The sequence below is a fragment of the Carassius gibelio genome, chromosome A7, assembly GCF_023724105.1.
Source record: "Carassius gibelio isolate Cgi1373 ecotype wild population from Czech Republic chromosome A7, carGib1.2-hapl.c, whole genome shotgun sequence".
NCBI classification, from domain to species: domain Eukaryota; kingdom Metazoa; phylum Chordata; class Actinopteri; order Cypriniformes; family Cyprinidae; genus Carassius; species Carassius gibelio.
In genome coordinates this window covers 21,553,038-21,578,640 of record NC_068377.1, presented here as the reverse complement: position 1 = coordinate 21,578,640, position 25,603 = coordinate 21,553,038, and the positions used below count along the sequence as shown (strand labels likewise).

The 25,603-nt window shown below is 37.0% G+C and overlaps 3 protein-coding genes across 3 annotated transcripts; 1 reads left to right on the top strand and 2 right to left on the bottom strand.

Annotated features, from left to right (window-relative positions):
• Positions 1-768: 768 nt before the first annotated feature.
• On the top strand, positions 769-6,319 carry LOC128016823 (26S proteasome regulatory subunit 6A-B). The gene is made up of 11 exons (XM_052601648.1): positions 769-915; positions 1,444-1,524; positions 1,621-1,746; positions 1,861-1,965; positions 3,014-3,076; positions 3,198-3,335; positions 3,417-3,560; positions 4,731-4,976; positions 5,069-5,214; positions 5,613-5,694; positions 5,970-6,319. Exons 1-11 carry the CDS (start codon positions 874-876, stop codon positions 6,078-6,080), a joined length of 1,284 nt encoding a protein of 427 aa, XP_052457608.1. The 5' UTR covers positions 769-873; the 3' UTR covers positions 6,081-6,319.
• Positions 6,320-10,877: 4,558 nt separating this feature from the next.
• Positions 10,878-14,929, bottom strand: LOC128016821 (CD59 glycoprotein-like). The gene is made up of 4 exons (XM_052601647.1): positions 14,882-14,929; positions 13,555-13,629; positions 13,346-13,447; positions 10,878-13,216 (listed from the first exon to the last, which is right to left on the bottom strand). Exons 2-4 carry the CDS (start codon positions 13,607-13,609, stop codon positions 13,017-13,019), a joined length of 357 nt encoding a protein of 118 aa, XP_052457607.1. The 5' UTR covers positions 13,610-13,629; positions 14,882-14,929; the 3' UTR covers positions 10,878-13,016.
• Positions 14,930-16,248: 1,319 nt separating this feature from the next.
• Positions 16,249-25,603, bottom strand: LOC128016816 (F-box only protein 3). Its single transcript, XM_052601643.1, has 11 exons — positions 25,467-25,603; positions 23,242-23,331; positions 22,923-23,086; positions 22,700-22,814; positions 21,366-21,570; positions 20,295-20,340; positions 20,125-20,209; positions 19,906-20,028; positions 18,389-18,504; positions 18,009-18,199; positions 16,249-17,890 (listed from the first exon to the last, which is right to left on the bottom strand). The coding sequence occupies exons 1-11, from the start codon at positions 25,556-25,558 to the stop codon at positions 17,762-17,764; spliced, it is 1,356 nt and encodes a 451-aa protein (XP_052457603.1). The 5' UTR covers positions 25,559-25,603; the 3' UTR covers positions 16,249-17,761.

The following is a 25,603-nucleotide window of genomic DNA, read 5'->3' as shown; positions in this document are numbered from 1 at the left end:
TTAAGTGTATAAAACTTAATCATTGTGAATTCTTACTGACATCTCCTTATGCCTGGAGCTGATTTCCAACTAAAGGATAAATTAAAAAGGAGAATTTTACCCTCATCAGTTTATTGTAAATCTATATTTAAATTAGGCATATTTCTCAGTGCTCAGGATATATACATATAGATCCAAGACACCTTACTCTGGTCATACAATTTTATACATACAGTATCCCAAAATTCAAAGTTACCTTAAAGAAGAGGATATCTAATGATATTTCCGTTTTTACAACAGAATTAGTCTCTATCTTTTTAGCCCTTGAATGGGTAGAGGAAGGTCAGTCATTGAATATGGTAATATACTTAGATTTATACTCTACATAGTCTACATCACAACCAAATATTGTTTATGAAACAAAATTAAAGAATGGCAAAAATGCTAAGATTCATGTGTCCAAGAAAACAAAGTAGCTAGCTGAAGATCCAGCAAAATAAACGTAATAAGCAAGACAGGGGTTAAAGGGAAAACAACACAATAATAACTGGTTTAAATTATTCTTTATTCAGATTAGGAAGATATGAAACAGGACTACAACAACAACTATTGAACACCTGCTTGTATTCTGTGTCACATACGAAGCAGAAAACATAACGCAAAATGTACACACAGTGCTTTATTAAAATATCTAAAAACAGCATCTTTAGATTAAAGGATTTAAATATCACCGTTAAGTAGTCGTAGGGTTTGTTTGTCGGTTTTTCTCACTTATATTTGTCACTACACTCCTGTCCAATCGGGGGCGGTGTTGCAGCACGAGCAGGTTTACCAACCGCACAAAATCTACAAGAAGAAGAAGAAGAAGAAAAAGAGCAGCGTCAACACTTCAAGATGTCGTCGCTGAATGACAGATCAGTTTGGGATGAAGTGGAGGTCTGTTTTATATGTTTATGGGAGACTTCTTTACTATTTGCCAAAACTGGTCATTATTGTACATATGCGTAGAGATGTGTATTAGGAGAGACGTGTTTAAACGATGTTTCAGCACCGGCTCTGGGTCTGATGGCTTTCTGATGGAAGAGCACAGCATGACACAGTGAAAATCACACTGCTTCATTCAAGTCTTTATACGTGTGTTCATTCACCCATACGATCATTCATGTTAGGTAATGACAGACAACTCAAAATCTTAACTCGGTCTAAAATTTGTAAAAGATCTCGATGCATCTTTAGGACAGCTAGCCTCATCCGATTACGGCTTGCTAGGATAACGTTAGCAGTGTGAGCTAATGGTGATCAGTGCACTGAAGTCTCCTGCTGCTCCTATTCAGTTTAAACAAGCGATGTTGTTTGAGTTTTGATACTCATTATAAATAGTGTATCTTACCTTTTATGAGTTTAAAGGCTGGAGGACTTTAAAACAAGACGTATATTCAGACATGACTCTGTTATATTTTATAGGATGGCATCGGCGAAGAAGTCCTTAAGATGTCCACTGAGGAGATCGTTCAGAGGACTCGTCTTCTGGACAGTGAGATCAAGGTAAACCTGATACTGTGATTCAGGCTTAGTGTGCTGATGATTGGTTTCAGTGTCGTCTTGCAGTTCTGCGCCTCTTTATGATGAATATGATTTCAGATCATGAAGAGCGAGGTTCTGCGTGTCACTCATGAGCTGCAAGCCATGAAAGACAAGATCAAGGAAAACACAGAGAAAATCAAAGTGAACAAGACTCTGCCCTACCTCGTCTCTAACGTCATAGAGGTAATACTTGTCCCCTTTATTTTAGACATCTTATTTGGTGTGTCAGAATGGGACAGAAGGACACTTTTTGGTCCGTGCATGGGATTTTAAAGTCTGTATGTGTTTGAATGGAAGCTGCTAGATGTAGATCCTAATGACCAAGAGGAGGATGGAGCCAATATTGATCTGGACTCTCAGAGGAAGGGCAAGTGTGCCGTCATCAAGACCTCCACGCGGCAGGTGAGTCTGTGTTAGTTGAACAGCTTCAGCCTTGTTTTTATATGGCCATACATTTCCATTATGCTTTTCTTTCCTTCATCACAAACATTTGCCTGTGTGTGTGTTTTAATACTTATTTGTGTTTTGAATGGGTTTCAGTCAGTTTATCTTAGGGGTCAGCAGTATGGGGAAAAATATATCATATCAGGATTCGTTTTTTCTCAACGTTTGTAATTATTTTATCATAATGATAAGAACAAAGATTCACAGTACACATACACCTAATATACAAATAAACAAACAGTGCTTTATTTTTCAGGTACATATGGATGTATTTAGCAGTAGCGTTCAAGAAATTGAACAAGTAAAAAAATGAAACCATTTGTATATATTATACATTGATTCTTATTAAAGCAACTCTATTAAAGTTCTTCAGTCAAGAGCAGTTAGGGATTTTCTTAACATTTAAAGGGATAGTTCACCCAAACATGAAAACCATTTGATCATTTGCTCACTCTCAAGTTGTTTTTAACCTGAATGTGTTTCTTTCTTCTGTTGAATATAAAAGTGATTTAAAAAAATGTGGGTAACCAAATAGTTGCTTGTCCCCACTGACTTCCGTAGTATTTTATTAATTTTTTTTCTTGCTATCAAAGTCAGTAGGGATCAGCAGCTGTTTTGTGTGTACAAGAGAGAAATTGATAGTTTTGGGACAACATGTGAGTGAGGAAATAATGAAAGTATTTAAGTTTTTGGGTGAACTGTCCCGTTCATGAAATGCTGTTGCATGTTTCGAACTATTAGTCTGCTGTCACTAAGAACTGCACACATCTAATACACAGGCAAGCATCCATTTTCTCTCAGTCTCAACTATTTACATTCGCTTTAGACAGAACCAGCTGTGTTTATATGTAAACCTTGTGTGTTTTTGATGCGAAAGATAACAAAGTCCGAAAACAGGCACTGTGTTACAGGGGTGTTGTACAAGTTAAATGGCTTTAAAGCACATGCAAATAATATACTTTATCTCAATGGTTTTATAGTGTATGACATAGTACTATAATTGCAGACCTATTTCCTGCCTGTGATTGGTTTGGTGGATGCTGAGAAACTGAAACCTGGTGATCTTGTGGTAAGTGAGAATTAATTTCTCCTGACAGACCAGTTCAGGATTTTCACAACCTTAAATAGTGTTGCTTAAAAAATATTCTCCCTAGAAACATGCTAAATTTGCTTCTGCACCTTTTCCACAGGGTGTGAATAAAGACTCTTATCTGATTTTGGAGACTCTACCCACTGAGTATGACTCTAGAGTCAAGGCCATGGAAGTGGATGAGAGGCCTACAGAGCAGTACAGTGACATTGGTGGCCTTGACAAACAGATTCAAGAGGTAATGAAGGAGATCAATGACAGTATTGTAGACAAAACATTAGTGGATTTATTTTTTAAATAACTGCTTCTCTTTTTGCAGCTGGTGGAAGCAATTGTTCTGCCCATGAACCACAAAGAGAAGTTTGAGAATCTGGGCATCCAGCCACCGAAGGGAGTTCTGATGTACGGACCACCAGGCACAGGGAAGACCCTGCTGGCCAGAGCCTGTGCAGCCCAAACAAAGGTGCAGAGTCTCTGAGCAAAAGAGAACCATCAGCGCTAGGGCTGAATGATTTGACGGGAAAAAAAAAAATCACAATCTGAAGTTTTATTTTTCCTGATAAAATTATGATTTCTGTTGCTTACTGTTCTAATATTTCACTGAAAATTTAATGTTTAAGAAAAACAAGTATTTTACAGTACAATTACCAGTAACGGTAATTACTATCTCTTCATTTTCAAATGTTAAAAAAACAAACTTTTATTTTGATGCAAAACTGCAGGCACCATTAAAGCGTCTCATTTGTTTACAACAGCCGATTTATAAGCACCTCTAACTACAGGTATTGTTTGGTTAATGTTGCGTTCCCAATCCAAATGCAGGTCAAAACGCGACCCAAACTCAGAGCAGTGTCTCGAAGACACTGAAAACTTGACCATGAGCTGCTTGAGTGAAATAGTACTTCACTCTAAAACACACATCACTTTGATTTAATTTATTTATGTCCTTTGCGATTTGCAGTTATTTACCCTGTGACACTTCCTATCAGTGTGTTTAGAGAGTGCTTGACTTGAACAGCTAAATTAAAGTCTGCTTTTGCGCTGGTGCTGTTGATGTTACATTTAAGACATTAGTTCTAGTAAAAATGCAATGTTTTTGGAAGTGGCAATAAGGGAAAAGTACTTTGTTCTTAGTAAAATCTATAATAATTTATTTAAAAATTACCCTGATAAAATGGTGTTCCAAGGTATAAATATATGGTGATCCATTAAAACAATACTAATTTTTGTACCTAAAAAAAGTTTACATAGGCACTTTTAACAAGGACCTATATGGTAATTTAAATTAAGCTGTCGATCTGCAGCACATACATTTTTGTTACATAATGTAATCAGAAAATAAATTAATATGAAGTATATTCCCCAAAACTGGTAGCTAATAAAATAATAATAATTAAAAGTAGCTTTGTGAAATTTTCAGGGGACATGTGCTCCAGTAATGGTCAAACTCTAAAAATAGCTCCTATTATGGTGAGTAGTTAAATTGGTCTTTAATTTATAGTGTGGCCTTTTGGGGGTACAAATAATGCAAATTTGTCCCGAGCAGAAATTAAGATTGAAACCCCTGTACTACAGTTTTTGTGTTGATGCATCAAACTTTACCTCAAGTTATTCTTTTACTGTCTTTTCTCAGGCAACATTTTTGAAGTTGGCTGGCCCTCAGCTGGTGCAGATGTTTATTGGTGATGGTGCCAAACTGGTACGGGATGCATTTGCTCTCGCCAAGGAGAAGGCTCCCTCCATCATCTTCATTGATGAGCTGGATGCTATCGGCACCAAGCGCTTTGACAGTGAGAAGGCTGGAGACAGAGAGGTGCAGAGGACCATGCTGGAGCTGCTCAATCAGTTAGACGGCTTCCAGCCCAACATGCAAGTGAAGGTAAACACTTGAACCCATATGCAACTCTATCATAATCATGGACCTGTCAGTCTCAAGTAAATTTCTTCTTTTTTTTGTTTGTGACCCCCAAGGTGATTGCTGCCACTAACAGGGTGGATATCCTCGACCCAGCTCTGCTGCGTTCAGGTCGTCTGGATCGTAAGATTGAGTTCCCCATGCCCAACGAGGAGGCTCGGGCTCGCATCATGCAGATCCACTCACGCAAAATGAACGTCTGGTATGGAGCATTTGTTCTTTTGTGTCTTAATTGGTCTTGGCTGTTGTTATGAGTAAATATATTTTACTGTTTTGTTGGGCATTTGCTTTTAAATGGTCCTTTTGTGTTTTTGCACATACTGTACACTGGTGAGACAGTTGCAGTGCAGAGCACACAGTTATTGTAGACAAGACATGAAGTAAAGGACACAAAACAAGAGCTTTCAGAGCTTATTTAATGATTTATTGAGGTTTTGTTTGATTGCATTGCAGTCATTTTTCTGTTCTATCTGTAAAACTGAAGTGCAACTGCTATGCAAATTTGAATTCTAATTCTCTTGCACAAACTACTCTTGTTACTCATGTTCTTCCCCATAATTTATTTCATGACTGTATCTTTCACTTCTTTGTGTGCTTTAGTCCTGATGTGAACTATGAAGAATTGGCACGCTGTACCGATGACTTCAATGGTGCTCAGTGTAAAGCAGTTTGTGTTGAAGCTGTAAGTATGCAGTATGCAGCCTTTATTTATTTATATATTTAATTTATTATGGATTTTCAAATAAATAAACACTTAATCAAAACAATCAGACAAACAAACAAAATATCTGACAATACCTGACAAAAAGAGATTTTTGTTTGCAAAACAGAATCTGAGTCAAAATGACACCCTTTAATGCACCACTTAAAACTATTTTTTTCTTTCGGGAGAAGTCATTGCTCCTGTTTGTTGTTATTGCACGTTACCTATATGTGTCTCGTTCGCTTTTGTGTTAGGGTATGATTGCTCTGCGCCGTGGGGCCACTGAACTTAACCATGAGGACTATATGGAGGGCATTCTGGAGGTCCAGGCGAAGAAGAAAGCCAATCTGCAGTACTATGCTTAGCCCAGTGAAGGACTGTGTGTGTGTGTGTGTGTGTGTGTGTGAGAGTGTGAGAGAGAATGTGAAAGTAGTCGAACAGCAGGATCAGGTAAACCTGTTCTACTGGGATCCAGAACTGTTCTGAGGGAGACCGATCAGCTGAAATCAGACCGGACTGCCTCCCAGTGATGACTTATGGAATAATTCTCAATTAACCTCTGTTTGTCTTTCAGTTCATTAAAACACAAACCTTTTTTCCATTATTTGTGCGTCTTCTATGAAGGTGTCAAGTGTTAATATATGTTTCTATATATCTCCATTGTTTTTCCTGGAAAAATAGACCGTAAATAATCCTAGTTTTGTAATCAAGCTCTTTCATTTGTGTAATTTCTGCACCACACGTAAAATGAAATTGGAAAAGTGACTGTCTACACACGCTCCCAATCTGCCATTGCTCATACAGTTAGTCCCGCCCCAAATTCATCCATTGGTTTTGCCAATGGTATTGTCAGGCTGGTAGAGATCCTCAGAGGAACTGCAATGTTTTAATAGTGCTGAAGTGTTTAAACCTTTCACAGGAATCTATTTACAATTTACAGTATTTCAACTTTTTTCTTTCTAGTTTTATTTTATACTTGTACATTTTAAGTACAAAAATACATGCCTGCGATTCTGAAAGTCACTGATATGGCTGAACAGGCTCTCAAAGTTTTGTTACATGTAAAAAAAGTTTGCACAGAAAGTCTAATATCATACTTAAGATGTTCATAATTCAACAACATGCCACTGTGCAGTTCATAATGTTGGGAGATGCTGCTGTATTTTATCTAAAACTTGTAAGATCCTCATTACTTTTCAGGCATAATGTCATGGGAAAATCTTTACTGGATCCTCTCTGTTTATCATTTCCCACACTGACATATTGTTTTCTTGAAGGGGTGAAATTCATGCTAAATCTCTCGGATGAATGGAAAAAATAATCCAAATTTCACAGTCCTCTTTAAGACTTTTCCCTTATGTCAGAGAAAACACGCTTGTGTACATGTTCAGTGCCACGATGTAACTTCATCTGACACAGAACTTGTCCAAAGGGCCAGTGGTAGCCCAGCACTGTGTACACCGCCCACAACGGCAGGGTCATGACAAAGTCCAGGTCAGCCAATGCTAGTGAGGCTAGTAAAGACTCATCAAAATAAAGCTGCTTCACAATGCCATTGAAGATCCTCTTTTGTCTAAATGGTTCCATAAAGAACCTTTAACATCTGAAAAACTTCTCTCTTTCACAAAAGATTCTTTGTGACAAAAGAAGGTTTTTTAGATTATAAAAAGGTAAGGAAGTGATGGTTCTTTAAAGAACCTTTAAATGGTTCTTTGTGGTACCAACAATGGTTGTTCTTTGGCATCGCTGTGAAGAACCTTCTGAAGCACCTTCATTTTTAAGAGTGTACTGTACGAGAAGATGGATCTGGGGTCTGGGAAGATTAGGAATTGCTTGGGCCTCTCGCTCGGCGGTCCAGGTACACCAATAGCAACTAGCCATTACCCAGGGACCCCACGACAAACACCAGGGGATACACACTTGGAATCAGCACCCAGGCTGCAGCAGCCCATCTGTAGTCACATGAGGGAGAGGGAGAGAGTGAAGGGAAGAACAGAGACCCAGACATCTGAGAGCCACACACTTGCACCTAGTGCAGAAAGTAAGTAGATGACTTTAGCAGGAAAGAGAACTGAAGAGTTTATTTTAAAGGGCTTGAGAGGGGAAGAATAGTTTGAAAAAGAAATGTTGCTTTAAAAACTGATAATGGGAGCACTTGTCTTTGCTCTGGGTTCTTGTTTGTTCTGTTTTTAGATGTTTCCCACAAATTAGTTGAAAGAGTCAGTGACTTCCTTCCTCTTCAATCCTATTCAATTTCAGTGGGATATCACTTACAGACAAAAGGACAACGTTATTGGAAGCTGTGAATTTAAAAAACAAAATAAAAAGCTACACACTGTATCAGATGGGTCTAAAAGAACTTTTGCCAAATGTATAACATGCCAGAAGCATAATCCATGCAATAACGATCCAAAAACTCCTAAGTATTTGCTTAATTAAATACAAACAGGAATATATATATTATATATATATATATATATATATATATATATATATATATATATATATATATATATATATATATATATATTTTTTTTTTTTTTTTAATCTTATTTTACTCAAGCAGAGTATGTTACACTTGGACATAACTAATCCATGTCAGGAAATACAAGCACTACAAATATTTTTTGTTGTTGTTGAAAAACAGTAGTAAAATCTATCCCAGAAAAGCAATGCTTCTCTATCACATCTCAGGTGAACATACAATAAGAAACAAAGCTTCTGTTAATAAATGTGCCCAGTTCCCTCTTTTCTGTGTGGTGTGTCTCTATGTTTTCAGATTATCTTTTTAACCCTTGTGCGCTCCTCATTTGAGAGTCACAACTCGTGGTTTTCATGGTCAAAAGTGACCAGATACCTGGAATTTAACCTTTTTTTTTTTCTTCAGTAAAATCCATCTAATATATTTTTGTTCAATAATATTTTTTTCTTTAGTATTCTGAGGGAATTTCATGTTTCTAATGAATATTTATGCAATAATTATGATACATTTTTCCCATTGAAAATAGTACAAACTAAATTTTTTCAATTATTTCAGATTAAAATAGAGACTTAATGGCCAATCCAATTTCTGAAGGCAGAATAGCACCTCCTGGAGAAACCTGTAATTTCATGGTGTAACCACTAGATCCCCGCATAGGACTCTGTAGAGAGGCTTGTGAATTCCCTAGTTGTTTTTATACATAATTGTTTACTTTCATTAGATTGTGTGTTTAAATGTATATTAAGGCATTCTCAAAGACTATATTTTTTTGTTGATTTAAAGTGTAGTTTTTTTTAAGGAAAGTATTTATTTTTGTTACACAAAACATAAAAATTCTATAAAAATGTATTAAAAATTAACAAGAATGGTTTATCAGAGCTTGATGCTTCTGGATTTGATCTGATTTGAATCTCTTATTTCAGTCTTCTGTCTCATATTGGCTGTACGGTTATAGCCCAATTCATTTGAGTATGTATAATTCTGTATGTGTGTGTCTTTGAGTGTAAGTAAGTGTGTGTGAGTGGATGTATCCATTTTACACTCTTGATGTTTTAGTGTGTAACCCCTTCCTTGTTGTCCACTTTCTTCTGCATTGTAGTTGAATTACTGATTTTATTATACATAGTTGCAGTGTTACAGTCACACCAGTTCATAGGTGTGTATGTGTGTGTCTGCGCGTGTGAGTTGATGTGTTGATTTTGCTCTCTAGATATTTAAGAGTTTCACCCTTTCATTGCGGTGCAGTTTTTTTCTGCATTGTGGGGGATTTGTAGATTGTACACATAAAAATGTTCTGTATTTTGAAATGTAGATTTTTGACCGAAGACCATGAGTGAGACTTTTTTTTTTTTTTTTTACAACTACTTATTAGCTTTTTGAATCAGAAATGACCAAAGACCGCACAAAATTAAAAGAAGGACATAAGTTACTGTGTATCCATGCTTTTCTCTTTATCTCTCTCAGCGTCTTCCCCAGAATCAAATGTTTTTCATGTCTCACCCACTGAGAAGTGTCTACTCTTTAAAGACCCTCTCCTCTTTGTGTCCATTCCCTTTTCTGTTCTTCCCTCCTCTTCTCTCATAGGACCACCCCAGCAGTTTTGCGAGATCTCCAAGTAGTTCCCCTGCTTTTTAACAGATTGAGTAAACTCAGAAAACCTCAGGCTTAAAAGAAGCTTTATATAGATGACAATGTCTTTCACCGTAGCAAACAGCATACCTCTGGCCACTTCATACACTACATTGTATTAGCAAAGTATGCATTCTTACAAATAATGGGTTATCTAAAACATTAGGGGATCGGGAAATCAGAGACATTATGTGTGGCACCATGTTGTACTGACTGTGTTCACTGAATCACTCTGCAGGGTGATTTTACCAAGAAAAGTGAGAGTAAGACCTGTACATTTGCATACATATCAACACATGCCTGAACAGGATTGGAAATTCATTTAATATAATAATCACCATGTATCTACATTTCTGTAGTTCTAAAGTAACAATTTCTCATCAATGTCATGCTGTTAATGTCTAAGAATACACTGAGGGACTTGCTAGACTTTATAATTTTCTGTCAAGTCTTGTCTGACTGCTTCTTCCGATATTGGTCTGGACAAGAGACTTACAAAAAACTTTCATGGCGGCTTGCAGAAAAATTCAAAATGGAAATTTTTGAAATCGCAGCATATTCCATGAGATATTGATAGCTTAATAAAATCTCTTAAGAAAAGAAATTTGCCTAAATCTGAATGTAAAAAAAAGTAGTATATACATACATACATGTTAATTTTTTTTAATTTCTTTTTTAGTCCATTTAAGGTGTCCAACTATGTCCTCCAGATGCATTTCTAAGAAGCCAGGAGGACTAAGCTAAAATAACATTTCCAGTCTCACACCTGTCTTGCATATACACACACATTAAATAGATTTCCTGTTATCTCAGCTCATTGAAAACTCAAGCATACTGAAGCAAACTGAAGCACTCAGAGATAGTCTAAACAACACCCTTTAGTACAGTGAAGCAAATGATACTAATAATAATATTAATATTTCCTTTAGAAATTAAATCTCCTCCACACTGATAAACTGCTAAGGTTCCCGATATATTTTTATTCTTTATAGCACTGCAGGTTATTAGAAGCAATGAGATGCAAGATACACATATAGATGCACTTTCTCAATTTACATAAAACAGCATGTTCCTTTTATTGGTCACAGAAAGGTTCAGTAAGTTTCGCTGGCTATAGTGGGAACAGGAAGCTAATCAGTACACTGAAAAGACTACATCTTTATATTGCACACAGTGTTTTTCAAGAGATTTGAAGTTTTAAAAGAGAAATTCGTAAACAAGGCAGAGGAAAAGCAGGCATAAAGTATTTTATGAAAATTAATATTTTAAAACCTTTGAACATGTCAGCATCAGAACCCTCACAACCCACTCAGTTGCAGTGGCGTGCACAGACCTCTGGAGGGGCAGGGGCGAAATGGCTTTACAAGGGCATAACCGCGGTCCGGGGATGGTTGGGGGTGAATTGTAGGGTGTATTGGTTTGTTCGGGTGGGCGTTATAGCAATAATATCTTTTATTTTTAATGATTTTATCATGATTCTTTGTCATTCTTTGTAAAGCTGTTTGAGCAGTACAGCCAAACTGATTACCCTATAATAAAGACAAAGCTTGTTACTTTAAGGTAACAAAATATAAAAAAGAATGGCAGATATTTAGGCCAAAATGGGAGAAGATAAAAATCTATCATTATTTTATCTTTGTTATTAAAAAAAAGATTAGAACAAAGATACACTTTAAAAATACACATAATATACAAATAAAAATAAACAATGTTTTATTTTTTCAGGTACAACAGTATTTAGCAGGAGCATTCAAAAAATTGAATGAACAAATAAAAATAAAACTCTCTATATACTGATTCCTATTAAAGCAACTGTATTAATGTTTTTCAGTTAAGAATATTGTGCGATTTTTCTCTTTGTGCTTGGTGTTATATTAATATGAAAGGAATAATTCACCCACAAAATGTAAATATGTTAGTGTTTTGTTTTTAATACCTTCATGTACCCACTCAAAAGTTCATTCTTCTGCTTACTCTATTTTGAAGAAGGTGGAAAACCAAACAGTTGCTGGTTCACAGTAACTTCCAGAGTTTTTCTCCTACTATCAAAGTCATTGTGGACCAGCAACTGTTTGGTTATCCAGATTCTTCAAAATATCTTCTTTTGTGTGCAGCACAAGAAAGAAATGAATATAGGTTTGGGACAACATGTGAGTGAATAAACAATGACAGAAATTACATTTTTAAGGTGAACTATCCCTTTAATTACAGTCGGCAGCATGTTCAGTACTGTCCCTAAGACCTGCACGCATCTAAGATACAGACATGCATGCTGAATAAAGTCGTCGTTTTTGCTATTTTTGAAACAAAATGTATTTTCGATGCTTCAACAAATTCTAACGGACCCTCTGATGTCACATGGACTACTTTGATGATGTTTCTCTTACCTTTCTGGACATGGACAGTATACCGTACACACAGCTTCAGTGGAGGGACTGAGAGCTCTCGGACTAAATCTAAAATATCTTAAACTGTGTTCCAAAGATAAACAGAGGTCTTACGGGTTTGGAACAACTTGAGGGTAAGTTATTAATTACATAAATTTGCTATCTGGGTGAACTTACCCCTTAAGGCTTTAAAGCAATGCACAAAAAAAAGAAAAAAGAAAAGAAAAAGGAAAGTGTGGTGTCCGTGAGAGTGCCTCTGCAGCTGAGTTAACACTGATGTTAATGTATGTAGCAGTATATTAATTCCACGGCGCCAGAACTGCATCTGGTAGAATGTGCGCTTGAGCAAAATACAACAATATTTCTTCAAAACCAGATCAGGGAGACATTTTTATCAGGCACGATCAAAAATCTTCATATCGCACAGCCCTACCCTTGGCAGAAATCGCAGACCGGACCGCAAGGGCACTTTAGCGTCGGATCTCAATGGGGCCCCGGGCCCTCTTGTGCACGCCACTGCTCAGTTGTACCACTTTTCTGGGAAACAGGATTAGCCGCGAAATAGTACACATACACAAAGCAACACTGAATACAATACATTATAGTCAGATGGTTTCTCTTTCACTATTAAGTGCAAGACTAGAAAATAGAAGCTTTATCAGTGAGCACACACCGTTTTAACATACAGCTGTGATTTAAGATGTGAATGCTTCTTTGACCAATTAACTCAAGATATAGAAGATCTCTGCATTCTCACTGCAAGATACCACTACCAGCTTTACGAGGAAGCTTGCCAAAGCATTTTAGAGAACACCCCACCAGAAGAGTGCTAGTGAGAGCAGTATTCCCACCACAGAGCGGCTGGACACGGACACAGGTGCTGTGTTACACAGGTCAGTGGCACAGCAGGAGAACTTGAAGCTGGAAACTTTGGGAAACTTCTCAGCGAGTGTGCTGTGCTCACACTCAGAGTACTTTATGCACTGCCTGTATGTGTCACCACCTAGAAAAAAAAGGCAGAATGGAAAGATATGTCATGCAAAGTCAAAGGGTCATGGGAATGGTTGTGCCATTTTGACAATTTGTAAGAATACAGAAAGACACTCTTATCTAAGAGTGAGTGAGCTGTCACCTCTCTCATGGACGGTCACACAGGCATCATCATAGTAGCAGTCTCGAATTTTAGAGCATGTGCCCGTGTAGTCTCTACAACTGTAACATTTAATGGCAGAGCCTTGAAAGACACATGGCAGAGATCATATTTTTACAAGAATAGTAATTCAAAATATAACAAAAACACATCTTATGCATGGGGAAAACAGGATCATTGACATGACATACCAAGCCCCACCAGAGCCAGAACGAACACCACACACACTCCAACAGATGCTTTCATAATGCCTTCAGTTTACCAGTCTAATCAGAGAGAAAGACAGGAATCTGAGGAGTGTACGGTTTGGATTTGTCTGAATGTGACTGCATATGTTCGTTCTAAATGCAGATTTCAAAGACACATTTTTTTCTACAAGTCTTTTTTAAACTAGTACACTGCTCTCAATCCCTCACATTCAAAGTAGATCCTAAGGAAATAAAGTTGATCAGTGGTAATGTTTAGACTTGTTACAGGTTAATGCATAAACACCATGCTTCTAATTGCTTCAGTAATTCACTTTCTCACCATCATTTTGTTCTAAACCCGTGTCGACTTTCTATTTTCTCTGGAACATAAATTAAGATATTTTGAGAAATGTCTGTTTGGTGTTTGGTGAATCAACAGTCACCAAAACTGTTTGGTTACCATTATTCTTCAAAATATGATTTTTGTGTGTTTCACAGAAATGACAAAGTCACACAGGTTGAGGATGAGCAAATGATTAAAAAAAATATATCTTCTATTTTTTTAAAGATTATTAACATAATCATAAAAGAAAGAATTGTGGTTCATCTAAGGAATACATAGTTTTACTGAGATCCAGTTTTGGCCGATGATCTGGTCTGTATTATAGCTACTATTGTTATTACTGCATCTAGCACCAAAAGTATTATTGTTTTTCGCTTGTTATTTTGTATGGAAATCATTAAGCTTTAGACATTATTGAATATATTCTTATTTGTCTTTTGAACTTCATACAGAATTCTACAATTCTGAACATGTCAGACTTTTATCAACATTCCAGGGTAACTCATCTTGAATCACATATATACAATACATATAATAATATAATATATAAAATGATATATAAAAAAACAACAAAAATGCTTTTTCTGAGAACACGGTTCAACCTTATATAGTTAAAACTATACTCTACTTTAAAAATGAATTTTGCTCTTAATGCCAGCGTTTTATTGTTTAACTAACAATTTCATAAAATTTTTAATTTGGATAGGATTCACAAAAAATAAAAATAAATGTTTTGATGGTCAACCAACTAAAAAACTAGATTTTTTTGTGACCCAGCTGATAGCTTGTCTCCATTTTATTAAATTAAGGATTTATCGATTGATTTTCAGAATCTATAGTATTTGTAAAACAAAAACCAGTAGACTACCTTCATAATAATTTTCTACCAAGACCTCAGAAAACAGTGTCTTTGTAAAAAAGTCAATATGTTTAATGCTTAATAGTTTTTAAAAACTAACTCTATCAGTTACTCTTCTGTAGTCTTACCCCAGCGTGAAGAAGGAATCCAACCACAGACACATCCAAACCAGTCTGAAAACTGAAGAGATTGAGCTACTCACGCTTCTTAAAAACACGCCCACAATGCTCTTCAATTAATCGTTTGTGCTTTAAAATGTATACCATTCTGTGGTACTAAAATATTGAAATATATATTATATATTATCAGGTGTTGTGTTCATTTTAATTTAAGAAATAAAAAAAAAGAGGAAATAATTTGCCTATAACAATTCATCACTATATGAACAGATGAATCCCAAGTAATGTACTGTACATGAGAGGCAGGAACAGTCTCCCTGAAACTGAGCTTTTCTATAGTATAGTATTGAGAGTTTAGCATTGGGATTTCTGCAGCTGTTGAATTCCAGCATTATTCTGTTTTTAGGAATGAACCTGCAACGAGAGAAACATTCTCTATAATCTTTCTTCAACATCCTGTGGTTGAAAGCTGAATATTACAAGTTTTCCATTAGTGAAAATCCCACCGTTCAACATACATCTACAATGTTTATATTCTTACTTGCATAAACAAGACACAAAGTCTCTCATTAGCTCATTTATGTCTTTATAACATTCTTAACATTATTTTTCCCTCTTATAAAATGTTGAATCAGCATAAGATTTACACTTCTTTTTTTTTCACAATCAATTATAAATTTACAAAGAATTATTTCACAGGCCTTTGACCACACGTCTGGGTCAGGCTTCAGCAGACATTGGCTTTCTGAACGGCTCATTACAGGACAGGGGGTCAACTGCTGTAGCACAAGAATAGCTAAACTATGTGAGGTTTTCAGCGAGGAATGGAGAGAACACACGATCAAAATCACATGTCGGCATGAAGGGCCATTAAACATACACTGGTGTGCAGCACATTGTGATTTAAAGTGATCTGCCCTGGAAAGCCGACATGTCTGGTGTATTATTGGCCCTAGTGTGTGTGCAATTGAAGCAATGAATTGTCAAAGTACTTAAGATACGTTACAGAAATGTAGCATTTTCTCTCTTTCAGAATGGTTGAAATTAATGAGTAAAGAGATGGGAGGAGATGTGGGTCAAAAAAACAAAACGGCTTCACAAAGAAACATTAGTCTGACTACAACAAGGCCTCTTCAACTCGTTGCCATGACAACAGAGACGATCAGGGTGGGTTAGGGTTAGGGTCAGAGTAACAAAAATGAGTGAGTTTTGTGTTGTGAGAACAATAGTTGTATTCAGAGATATTCCAGAGCATGAGACAATAGAGCTGAGACTGGCTGGTGAAAAACAGAGCAATGGCCTCTTTGTGCCTCGATAGTAGAAAGCATCCTGGTCACAACAGTAATGTAAACAAATAATGTGATCCTGAAACACGGTATTGATACACCACGACCTGTTTATTTACTCAAAGAAATTATAATAAATCCCTCACACTTACAAAATAAAAAAGGAGTAATCTGAGAGGTTCAATAGAGCTAAACAGAGAACATAATAGCAAACGGTTGAAAAATCTCACTGCACGGCATTTTACAAAGATGATAACATAATATCCATTATGATTATAACAATATTCAAACCAAGAATATCAAAATTATACATATGTCTAGGCAAGCTTAGCTCACATTGCCATTAGGAAGGAAAGGGGAAGAAAATAGCAAAGACATTTTTAAGTCTGCCTAGATTTCATTCTGAGAAACTGAACTGTACAACAAAAACATTTTCTGATCATTTACCTCTTGCACAGGTTTTTTTTTAAGGAGATAAATGTGGAAAGTCAAAATAATTCCATAGACTTCTCATAAAATTATCTTTTGTTATTCACACCAGTCGGTGTAACCTCCAGCCCTTAAGATAATCCGAGCTAAAAAGATCCTTTACAGTACACCAATGTGTCCTGGCTGACCTTTGTGTTTACATCCATCCAGCTTTTCGGAGAACAGGGCAGAAGCACCTCTGAACGGAGAACTAGTGGAGAACTAGTAGCACGTCAAGCTGCTTGCACAGGTTAGCTGTTGTCTGAACCTCAGCCAGCCCCCGAAACCCTCAGTGCAAACCACACAAAAACAAACATATACACACGAGCACATACATGCTACACCATACCTGAGGCCTTGTGGAAGAAATCAATTGAGCCTTTCTGTTAAGTATTCAATATATATATACAGTATTCCCAATTCAGTGTGTGTGTACATTTCTGCTAATAGTAGTGTCATCATTTCTACTCGTGCTCTGTAAGTGTAAGTTTTTAAAGGGATAGTTCAGGCAAAAATGTCAATTTTTTTCATTATTAACTCATCCCCATGTCGTCCCGAACCTGTATGACTGTCTTACTTCTCCCAAACATGTCCTGTCAAACATATTTTGAAGAGAAAGTGTTTTGGCCCATAAATCTAAAGGCAGTCGGTCCAACACAACAATGGACTCCACTTTCACTTCATGGACAAAATATACTCATATATTCTTTTGTGTCCCACAGGAGACTGAAAGACATACAGGTTTGGAACAACGTGAGGGTGAGTAAACTCTAATTATCAGTTCTGGCTGAAACAGTCCTTCGGGTAAGTTTAGTCAGGTAATTGTGAAACCCAGGCAAAACGAGCCAATCTCACAGAAATTCAATAAACTCTCTCACTCAATCACAAACCACACTTGCATACTCAAACTCACGTACAAAAATCTCACACGTCCACAGACGTGCCCATGCACAGATATGCCACAACCAGACCCATGGCCACAGAAACTGGAGAAAAAACGCTCAAGAGGTGACAGGCACAAGAGCGCTGTACAATAAACAATGGATGCCTAAAAGCTCTGTTTGTCCTCCTGCTGTCCCGTTTGTGTGAGTGTGTTGTGCAGCAGTATCTGTGGGCGAGGGCATGTAAAAGTGCATCAGACAAGCCGAGGGCAGCGTCCTCCTGGGTCAGCCATGTTCATGCCACGCATCTCTCCACGCTCGTAGTCATCTGTGTCTGATGAATTCTCATCATTATAAGGAGCAGACACCTCACTGACTGAGCTCTAAATGAGAGAGACAAACACAGAGTGAGGGATTTAGAATGACAAATGTACACACATTAGCATTTTGGATATACATTTTTTTCTTGGACATAACACAAAGATATAAATAGCAACTTACCGACCGCACCATTGATTCACGGAAAGGTGGGCACACCATGTGGAAGCGTGGGATTGACACGTCAAACACTTCCTCTTTGTTGTTGAGCCGGTGGAATGTGTAGTGGCCTTCCATGAACTCAGAGGTGGTGGAAAACGTGGTGCAGCTGGCGTACTCGTGAACTTTACCAGGTGTCATCACTGGAAACTCGCCTGCACTCGCATGGACATCATATGCAAAACACAGATGCAGGACATTCTTTAGAAAGTAGAGCAATTGTCACTGTGAATTATATGGACTAAAAGATACTGTCAGAATGTCTCAGCTTGATAACTCAACATATCCGTCACCAACTGCGAACTGTTCTGATTTACTCTTAACTTACAGGGGTATACTCTTACCCACAACACCAGGGCCACGGACCTCCTCCACATTTCCGTTTGCATTTGTGATCTTCCAGTAGCGACTGTCTAGCTGGCATGCATTCTCTGGCAGGGCAGACTTTGCCATCTCAATCCTGATGCAGAAGATGGCACGGCTCAGAGGTCATAGGTTCAAGCTCAATGTATCGTCATATGTCAAGTCTTAGTACAGCTGTGTTGCATTACAGCAAGTTACAACAGAAAGCAGCTTGATCATTTAAGTAAGAACCTTGTTTATGAATCAAGCACTGGGATGATCTCTACCTATTGGAAAGACACTGGGAAATAGAGGAAGCATGCCACAGGGGTATGCAATATGTCTAATCTACGATAATAATGGAATTATTTATTCAACAATGTGCAAGATGAGATTGAGTATGTCACTCATTTTGCAGAAATCAAACCAAACTTGCCTTGAGAGCATGCTTTCACTATGTGATATTTATTTGTGAGTTTTTGTCTTGTATACCAAAAGATATAGTTAAGCAATATCACATGAGCAACAGTGCTGTTGTCTACCAAATTAAAGCACAATTTCAAATGTTATAATGAGTTTATAAGACAGTGGAACAAACAAGTTAACATTGTGAGTTACAAGACATGATTAAATTGAAACAAGAGCAGAACTTTTGCTTTACAGAGTAACACATATCAGTGCTTTATTATTGAATTAATCGACATTTTGAATGATCAGTTTCAGTAATTCAATAACCAAATGAATCTGCAGTTTGAACAAATCAGTAATGAATGATTCAATTACTAAATTAATTAGCCATTTGAACAAACCACTTGAATGAATTACTGAACGAATCAACTCATTAAGACAGTGACTTGATTTTTTTTAACCCTTGTGGATTGTTCAAATTCACTACCTTTCGAGTTGTTCGTGGATGAAAACATCCACTCAATTAAACTGCTGTAAAAATGTATCAGATTCATATTTTTTTCAATTGTTTTTGCATAAATCTGTTAATCAACTTCAGTCCTGATCAAAACTACTAATATTTTTTTTAAAATCCAAGAATTTAACTCTTTAATTGCCAAGTTCATAAATGATGTCACTGATTTGGGGGGAAAAAACACACAAAATGACTTATTTTCAATATAAAAGTAATTGTGGCTGGATTTTTTTTTACTTTTTATAACAGTCCTGGGCATGTCAAAGATTAGTAGCAACATTGGCTTTGATGCATTTTTAGTTTTTGTGCAGCATTACATTAAATTTTTTTCTCCCTAATTAGTTGTTGGCGGCTGTTTTTGCCCCATTGACTTCCATTATAACGGCATTTTTTGATTGCAAAGCCATGACACCATATAATCATGCATTCTTGATTGTTGGTGGTTTTCCCTGTTAGGAAGAGGTAACATTTGTTATTTTTACAGTTGATCACTAGGTGGGAACATTAACCCTTTGGATAGGCCTGTGCAAAAAAGGCTTAGTTTCTGGCTTGTATATGAAGCTTTTGTTTTTACATGGATGTGGATCTATGCAGTACCTGATTCTATAGGTGAAGAAAAAGTGTGGCGGATGGACTGAACTGAGCTCTGGCAGGAAGGAGGTAGAGACTGACACTGTGATGTCACCAGTGGTTGCCACGCAGCGCTTGTCATGAACATACCTGAACAAACATAAAGGGGATCAACTTTAATGTGGGATTTGTGATTTCAAATGCTGATATGCATTACTAAGTGTAAGACAATGAAAGATGGACCACCTGAAGATCTGGTCCCGAATGATGGGGTATTCTCCTGTTACAACATTGTCAACAAAGGAAGTGAACCACTCAGTAAAGTTGGGACCTGAAAAAAGAAAAGAGGGGAGAGAAGGGTTCATATTATGTGATAAAACTGCATTGCATTAATGGAGCCTTTTGCACTTTGTTACCCGTAATGAACATGTCAATCGCAGAGGGATCTTGAGCCAGTTGATCCTGTGAAGAAAAGATATAAGAGATAGCAAGAACGGCTATAATACACAAGAAGACAAGAGCACCTCCTACTGGTCAGAGTTCCTCTATTGTATTTAGTGCTGGAGAACTGTATGTACCTGATGCAATAAATGGCTACACCTCCTGTCAGCTACAATGCAGTTGGGATTGGGAAGCCTTTTAAAGGAGTAGGTCACCCAAAAATGAAATTTGTTGAAAATGTACTCCTGCCTTCAGGCCATCCAAGTAGATGAATTTGTTTCCTCATCAGAACAGATTTGGAGGAATTTAGCATCACTCTTTAGCATAATTTCCTCACCAAAAGATTCTCTGCAGTCAATGGGTGCCGTCAGAATGAGAGACCAAACAGCTGATATAAACGTCACAAAATTCCACAAGTAATCCACTCAAAAAATAAATGCGTTTGTAAAAAACAAATCCATAACCATTGCTTCTGGTCCATAATCAATAATAATACTTACTCCAGTGGGAAAAAAAATTAATTGTTTTGAACCGTTTTGGACTTTTAAGCGGAGCTTGATCTGTGAATATTTCTCTCCTGATTCAGATGAGAAAACTTTTTTTGCTGGAGAAACCCCGTATTACAAATGGGGCTCATATTTTAATGAAGCAACGGTTCAAAGTTAAAAATGTCTTAATGATGTTCACATGACATTAACTGATGGACCTCTGTGATTATTGCAGTGTTTTTAACATCGGTTTAAACTCTCATTCTGATGGCACCCATTAACTGCAGACTCATTGATGAGCAAGTGGATATAATGCCCATTCTGATGAGGAAACAAATTCATCTACATCATAGATGACCTGAGGGTGAGAAACTGTTCAGCACATTTTTCATTTTTGGGTAAACTATGTCTATAACATTTACTATCTAGCCTCCAGCTACTATAAAACCTGCTTCCTGTGGTTTGCATCAGATTCACTTTTCATAACAGTTCGTCAGCCCTAGATGAATGCATGTTTATACATGGTAGACTGTTGTGGTCTGAGCGTGGTGATCTAACCGGGCACTGATAGAAGATTTCACTGCGTGTTCGTCCCTCTGTGCTCTCCAAGGCCATGTACTGGCTGAGGCCAGTGTGGAAGCAAAATGTGAGTGGAAGACACTGCCGCATCCCCTTCCTCTGCTGAAATCCCCCCGCTGCGGTCTCAATATCCAACAGGTCCTCTGAGCGATAGTGATTGGACAGAGCCATGCTGCCCATCAGCCTGTGGAGGGGAGGCAGTGCAAAGATCACTTATCGTCATGTGAAAGCTTGATTGCCATTTTACAGGTTATCTGCAGGATTTCTTAGCTCAAATGTAAGACTTTTAAATAACTAAATGTCTAATGATAACATATTAAACTATAAAAAAAACAAACATGATTTACAGTTCAGATACAACATTTTCTCATTTAAGAAAGACGTCTCCTTATGCTTTCGCGGTACTTTGATGTCATACACCAATCGGTCTGCGCAGCGCCTCTTCAAGCCGAAGACACATATTGATAAAACTAAATATTATGATATTGAAAATTATATTGAACTCCGGTGTGAGGAGCACATTGGTGGATCTTCATTTGATCCAACTTGTGTGATTCTGGAATGTCCTATTTGCTATCGTGTGTGTGTGTATATATATATACACACACACACACACGATAGCAAATAGGACATTCCATATATATATATAATCTGGGGCCTGTTTCAATAAGGAGGTTCAACCAACTCTAAGTTGACCTAGCCTCAGATGGAAACTTTGAGTTTTCGGGTTCAGAACTGCTGTATTTAGCGCATGCACCATGACTATGAAAAGCCATGATCAATGGAGCTCTGAAATTATGATTCACCATGGCAAAAGCACCCAACAAAAAGACGTCCGCATACTTCCGAGTCAATAGGTAATTTAATTCTTAATCACTGTTATAATATCAAAAGGTAATGGGTGTCAGAACTGTAAATTATTGAAGTTATATAAATTTTCATGGTATCCTACAGCCAAAAGAAAAGAAAAAAATGAAAATTTCATTTACTCTAATTTATTATTTAGAGTAAATTAAATGAACATTTGACGTCTACTCAGCCAACAGCAAGGACAGAAAAAAAATGATGAAGAACAGATGAAGAGGAGATGGTCAAGAGCACCTCGTTGGTGGGTATTGAAAGTGGAAGAGAGCACTGTTCATTCACTCCCCCCACCTACAACTCCTGCCAGTACTGAGACTCGAACCTGTGACCTGCAGGTTACAAGTCTGACTCTCTAACCATTAGGCCACGAATAAGTTTCAAGCATCTAAATAAATACTTTATTTTTCTAAAGTAGAAGAAAGGATCAAGGATATTATCAGAAGTCTTACCCAGGGACCACAAGTTTCTGTCCATTGTGTATCCTATAGGAGCAACGGTAGTCATTAGGGAGTTTGCAGCCAATCTGGAGCTCAATAGTGTCTAGCTCTTCCTCCCTTACACCCTCTTCAGAGAAAAGGAAGCAAAACCTTTAGTGGACAACTCTCACGAGATAAAATAAAAAAACACCCATAGGTTTTCAAAATATGGCTGGATGAGTAAGTGTGGACGGACCTTTAAGTGAAGCTATCATTCGTGGACATTTCTGATTCAGGTAGTTCTTCAGATCATCCCAGGCTTTCTTGAGAGTGCCGTAATAGTCAATATAACGGCCCAGATCAGCATAATACTCCCGAAACAGTTCCTTCCATGCCAGGCCTCTGTGGCTTTTGTCTGCCCTGAAAAGGGAAGAAAAAAAATCATTTGTCATCAACAATATATTTTCATTACAGCAAATCAAGAAATGTAACCAAAAAAAAAAAGGATTAAGACAGAAAAACGCACATGCCATGAATAAATCAAAAGCTTCTGAGGGCATGAGGAGTGAGCTTACTCTGTAAGGAGCCAGTGCTTCTGACAAAGTCTCTTCCACAGAGGGTTATGGCCTGTCAGCTCATTGAGTCGACGACTTACAAAACTGCAGCTGAGAAAAGAACAAACCAGATCAACGCAAACACTTTTGACAACTTGAGTTGTTAAAAAAAAGGTGACCTTATTCAATGCTTAATCTATTAAAACATCCTTGGTCAACCTTCACGAGAGAATTTTTACATAATTCGGTACAAAGTGTAATTGTGACCAACTTTTGATGATGTCTAATTACATATGAAGAAAAACGCAACTAAAATTAACTTGGAGGCTTTTAACTGTTGAATAAATAACAAATCTGTTTTTTTTTTCTCAAAAAAGTTTGGTAATGACAGCTATTCTCAAACCATTATGGAAGAATAAATGAATCAGAATTAGCTTAGCAAACACACAAGGAATTTGTTGTGGTTTTTTAGGAGCTCTTTGTACATGTATGTGACATGAAAAAAGAAAGAACGATTAAAAAAAAGAATAAAAGAATAAATAAATAATAATAATGTGGTAAAATCTGGAACAGAATATTTATGTACAGATTTGTGCATTATTTACTGTACAGATGTGTAAATAAAAATATGCATATGTATCTACCCAATACTTGAAAGAAAGGCAGATGCTGGAAATGGAGATTAAAGAAAACAAGTAATCATTTCTGTGTTCAAAATTTGTAAACCTTTAACTACTTTAAAGGGTCATGAAACACTAAAATGATCATTTGTGGTCATTTGAAAAGTGGCCATTTTTTTTTTTTTTTTTGAAGTTAATTCGTTCTTCCAGTCTAAAAAGCTAAGTTGAACTAATGTCGTGAAGTGATGTATATGTCTCAACTGAGAGTGGTGACTGGCTGCTGTGGCTGGAGAGTAAGAACAGTTTTCTTCCACCTCAGAAAAATTGCTAAGCTGCAAAACATGTTATCTGTTTCTGACACAGAAAGCTAGTTCATGCATTTATGACCTCTCTGCTAGATTACTGTGATGCACTATTAGCCCCAATTTTATCATCTCTACACACTGGTTACCCATTGAGTTCCATATTGATTTCAAAATATTGCTACAATCGATATGCACAGCTGCAAAATTCTCTATATTGTAATCATTCTGATCACACTTGGCTCAGAATGAGGTGGAGGTGGCACCATCCTGATCATGTGCACACTGGCTGAAACAAGCACTTTTTACACACAACGTATTTTAGGGTGATATAATAATTATATGATTGAAAAAAATGAAAATTATAAAGTAGCATTTCACAAAAACAAAGCTGTTGAAGATTAAATTAAATAATCATAATTTCATCATATCTTCATCATATCTTGGTCAAACGAAATATGTGCAAAATAAGGACTGATAGAGTGGTACACATGATCATGAACGCGATGACACGAACGATTATTGTGATACACGGCAAACAATGACATTAGACCCAAAATACAAAGAAGAGTGGACAAAAAAGGAACCATGTCTTTATTCTTTCCGTGTTAAATTGATGTCATTTTTTGAAACACTGTAGTGCTGGTCAATGTAGTGAAAATATTAGAGACCTTTTAAATGTCCTTTATTTTACTACACCATACTCTGCAAAGTTATATTGCGGATTTGTTTACATTTAAAAAAAAAAAGTTAATTTAAACGTATTTGACTTGTTCTAATGATAAGATTTTATTTTAGTTCTGTCTGTGTTTTACTTGTTGTTTACTCCCCTCTTCCCAGCCTCTACACCCCCATTTTTTTTTTTCAAATCTGAGGTGTGGATGACCAGTGTTAAAACAGGGGAGGTTCATGGCACTTTAAAATTTACTATGGGTAGGAGACCTTGAGTGCAACGTAATTCACTTTGGATAAAAGTATCTACCAAACGTAGATGTATGCAAGTTATTTTTTAACCTGATGACAAGATGTAAAGCTTCTGTCATTACAGTAGCTCATGCATTATGTCTTCAAACATAAGATTCATGAGATGATCTGGTGTAACGTTACAGTTATCAGATGCGTGGCTTTTCATAGTGACTGAAAACCATTATCGCCGTATTATCGGATTTGTCTATCAGCAGAACCTGCCTAAGTAACATCATAAACTATGCTGTTAGCATTGCCAGCTAACGTTTACTGTACAGCTCTTCAAGCTCATTCGAGAAACAAACCAGCGTGTTTATTACCGCACGGACTGACAGAAAGGCTCAAGTTGAATGTCTACCTTATCAGATCTCGGAAGTCCAGAAATGACAGCACCAGCAGTAAGGGATCAGACGGTAAGTTATCCAGGCTGAGCGCTATGGACGTTGCCATGTTTTTAGCGACTGCAGAACCGAAACCCCGCCCCTTCACTGCGAT

Bases quoted from the DNA above. Each gene is read 5' to 3' on its own strand.
- LOC128016821 (XM_052601647.1), bottom strand. From the start codon at position 13,609: ATGAAAGCATCTGTTGGAGTGTGTGTGGTGTTCGTTCTGGCTCTGGTG. The intron at 13,448-13,554 runs GTATGTCATGTC...GTGTCTTTCAAG, and splicing joins TCTGGCTCTGGTGGGGCTTG to GCTCTGCCATTAAATGTTAC. The intron at 13,217-13,345 runs GTGACAGCTCAC...TTTTTTTTCTAG, and splicing joins TGTGACCGTCCATGAGAGAG to GTGGTGACACATACAGGCAG.
- LOC128016823 (XM_052601648.1), top strand. From the start codon at position 874: ATGTCGTCGCTGAATGACAGATCAGTTTGGGATGAAGTGGAG. The intron at 1,966-3,013 runs GTGAGTCTGTGT...CTATAATTGCAG, and splicing joins TCAAGACCTCCACGCGGCAG to ACCTATTTCCTGCCTGTGAT. The intron at 3,336-3,416 runs GTAATGAAGGAG...CTCTTTTTGCAG, and splicing joins TTGACAAACAGATTCAAGAG to CTGGTGGAAGCAATTGTTCT.
- LOC128016816 (XM_052601643.1), bottom strand. From the start codon at position 25,558: ATGGCAACGTCCATAGCGCTCAGCCTGGATAACTTACCGTCTGATCCC. The intron at 21,571-22,699 runs GTAAGACTTCTG...TCCCCTCCACAG, and splicing joins CAGAAACTTGTGGTCCCTGG to GCTGATGGGCAGCATGGCTC. The intron at 17,891-18,008 runs GTAAGTTGCTAT...TCTCTCATTTAG, and splicing joins GTGAATCAATGGTGCGGTCG to AGCTCAGTCAGTGAGGTGTC.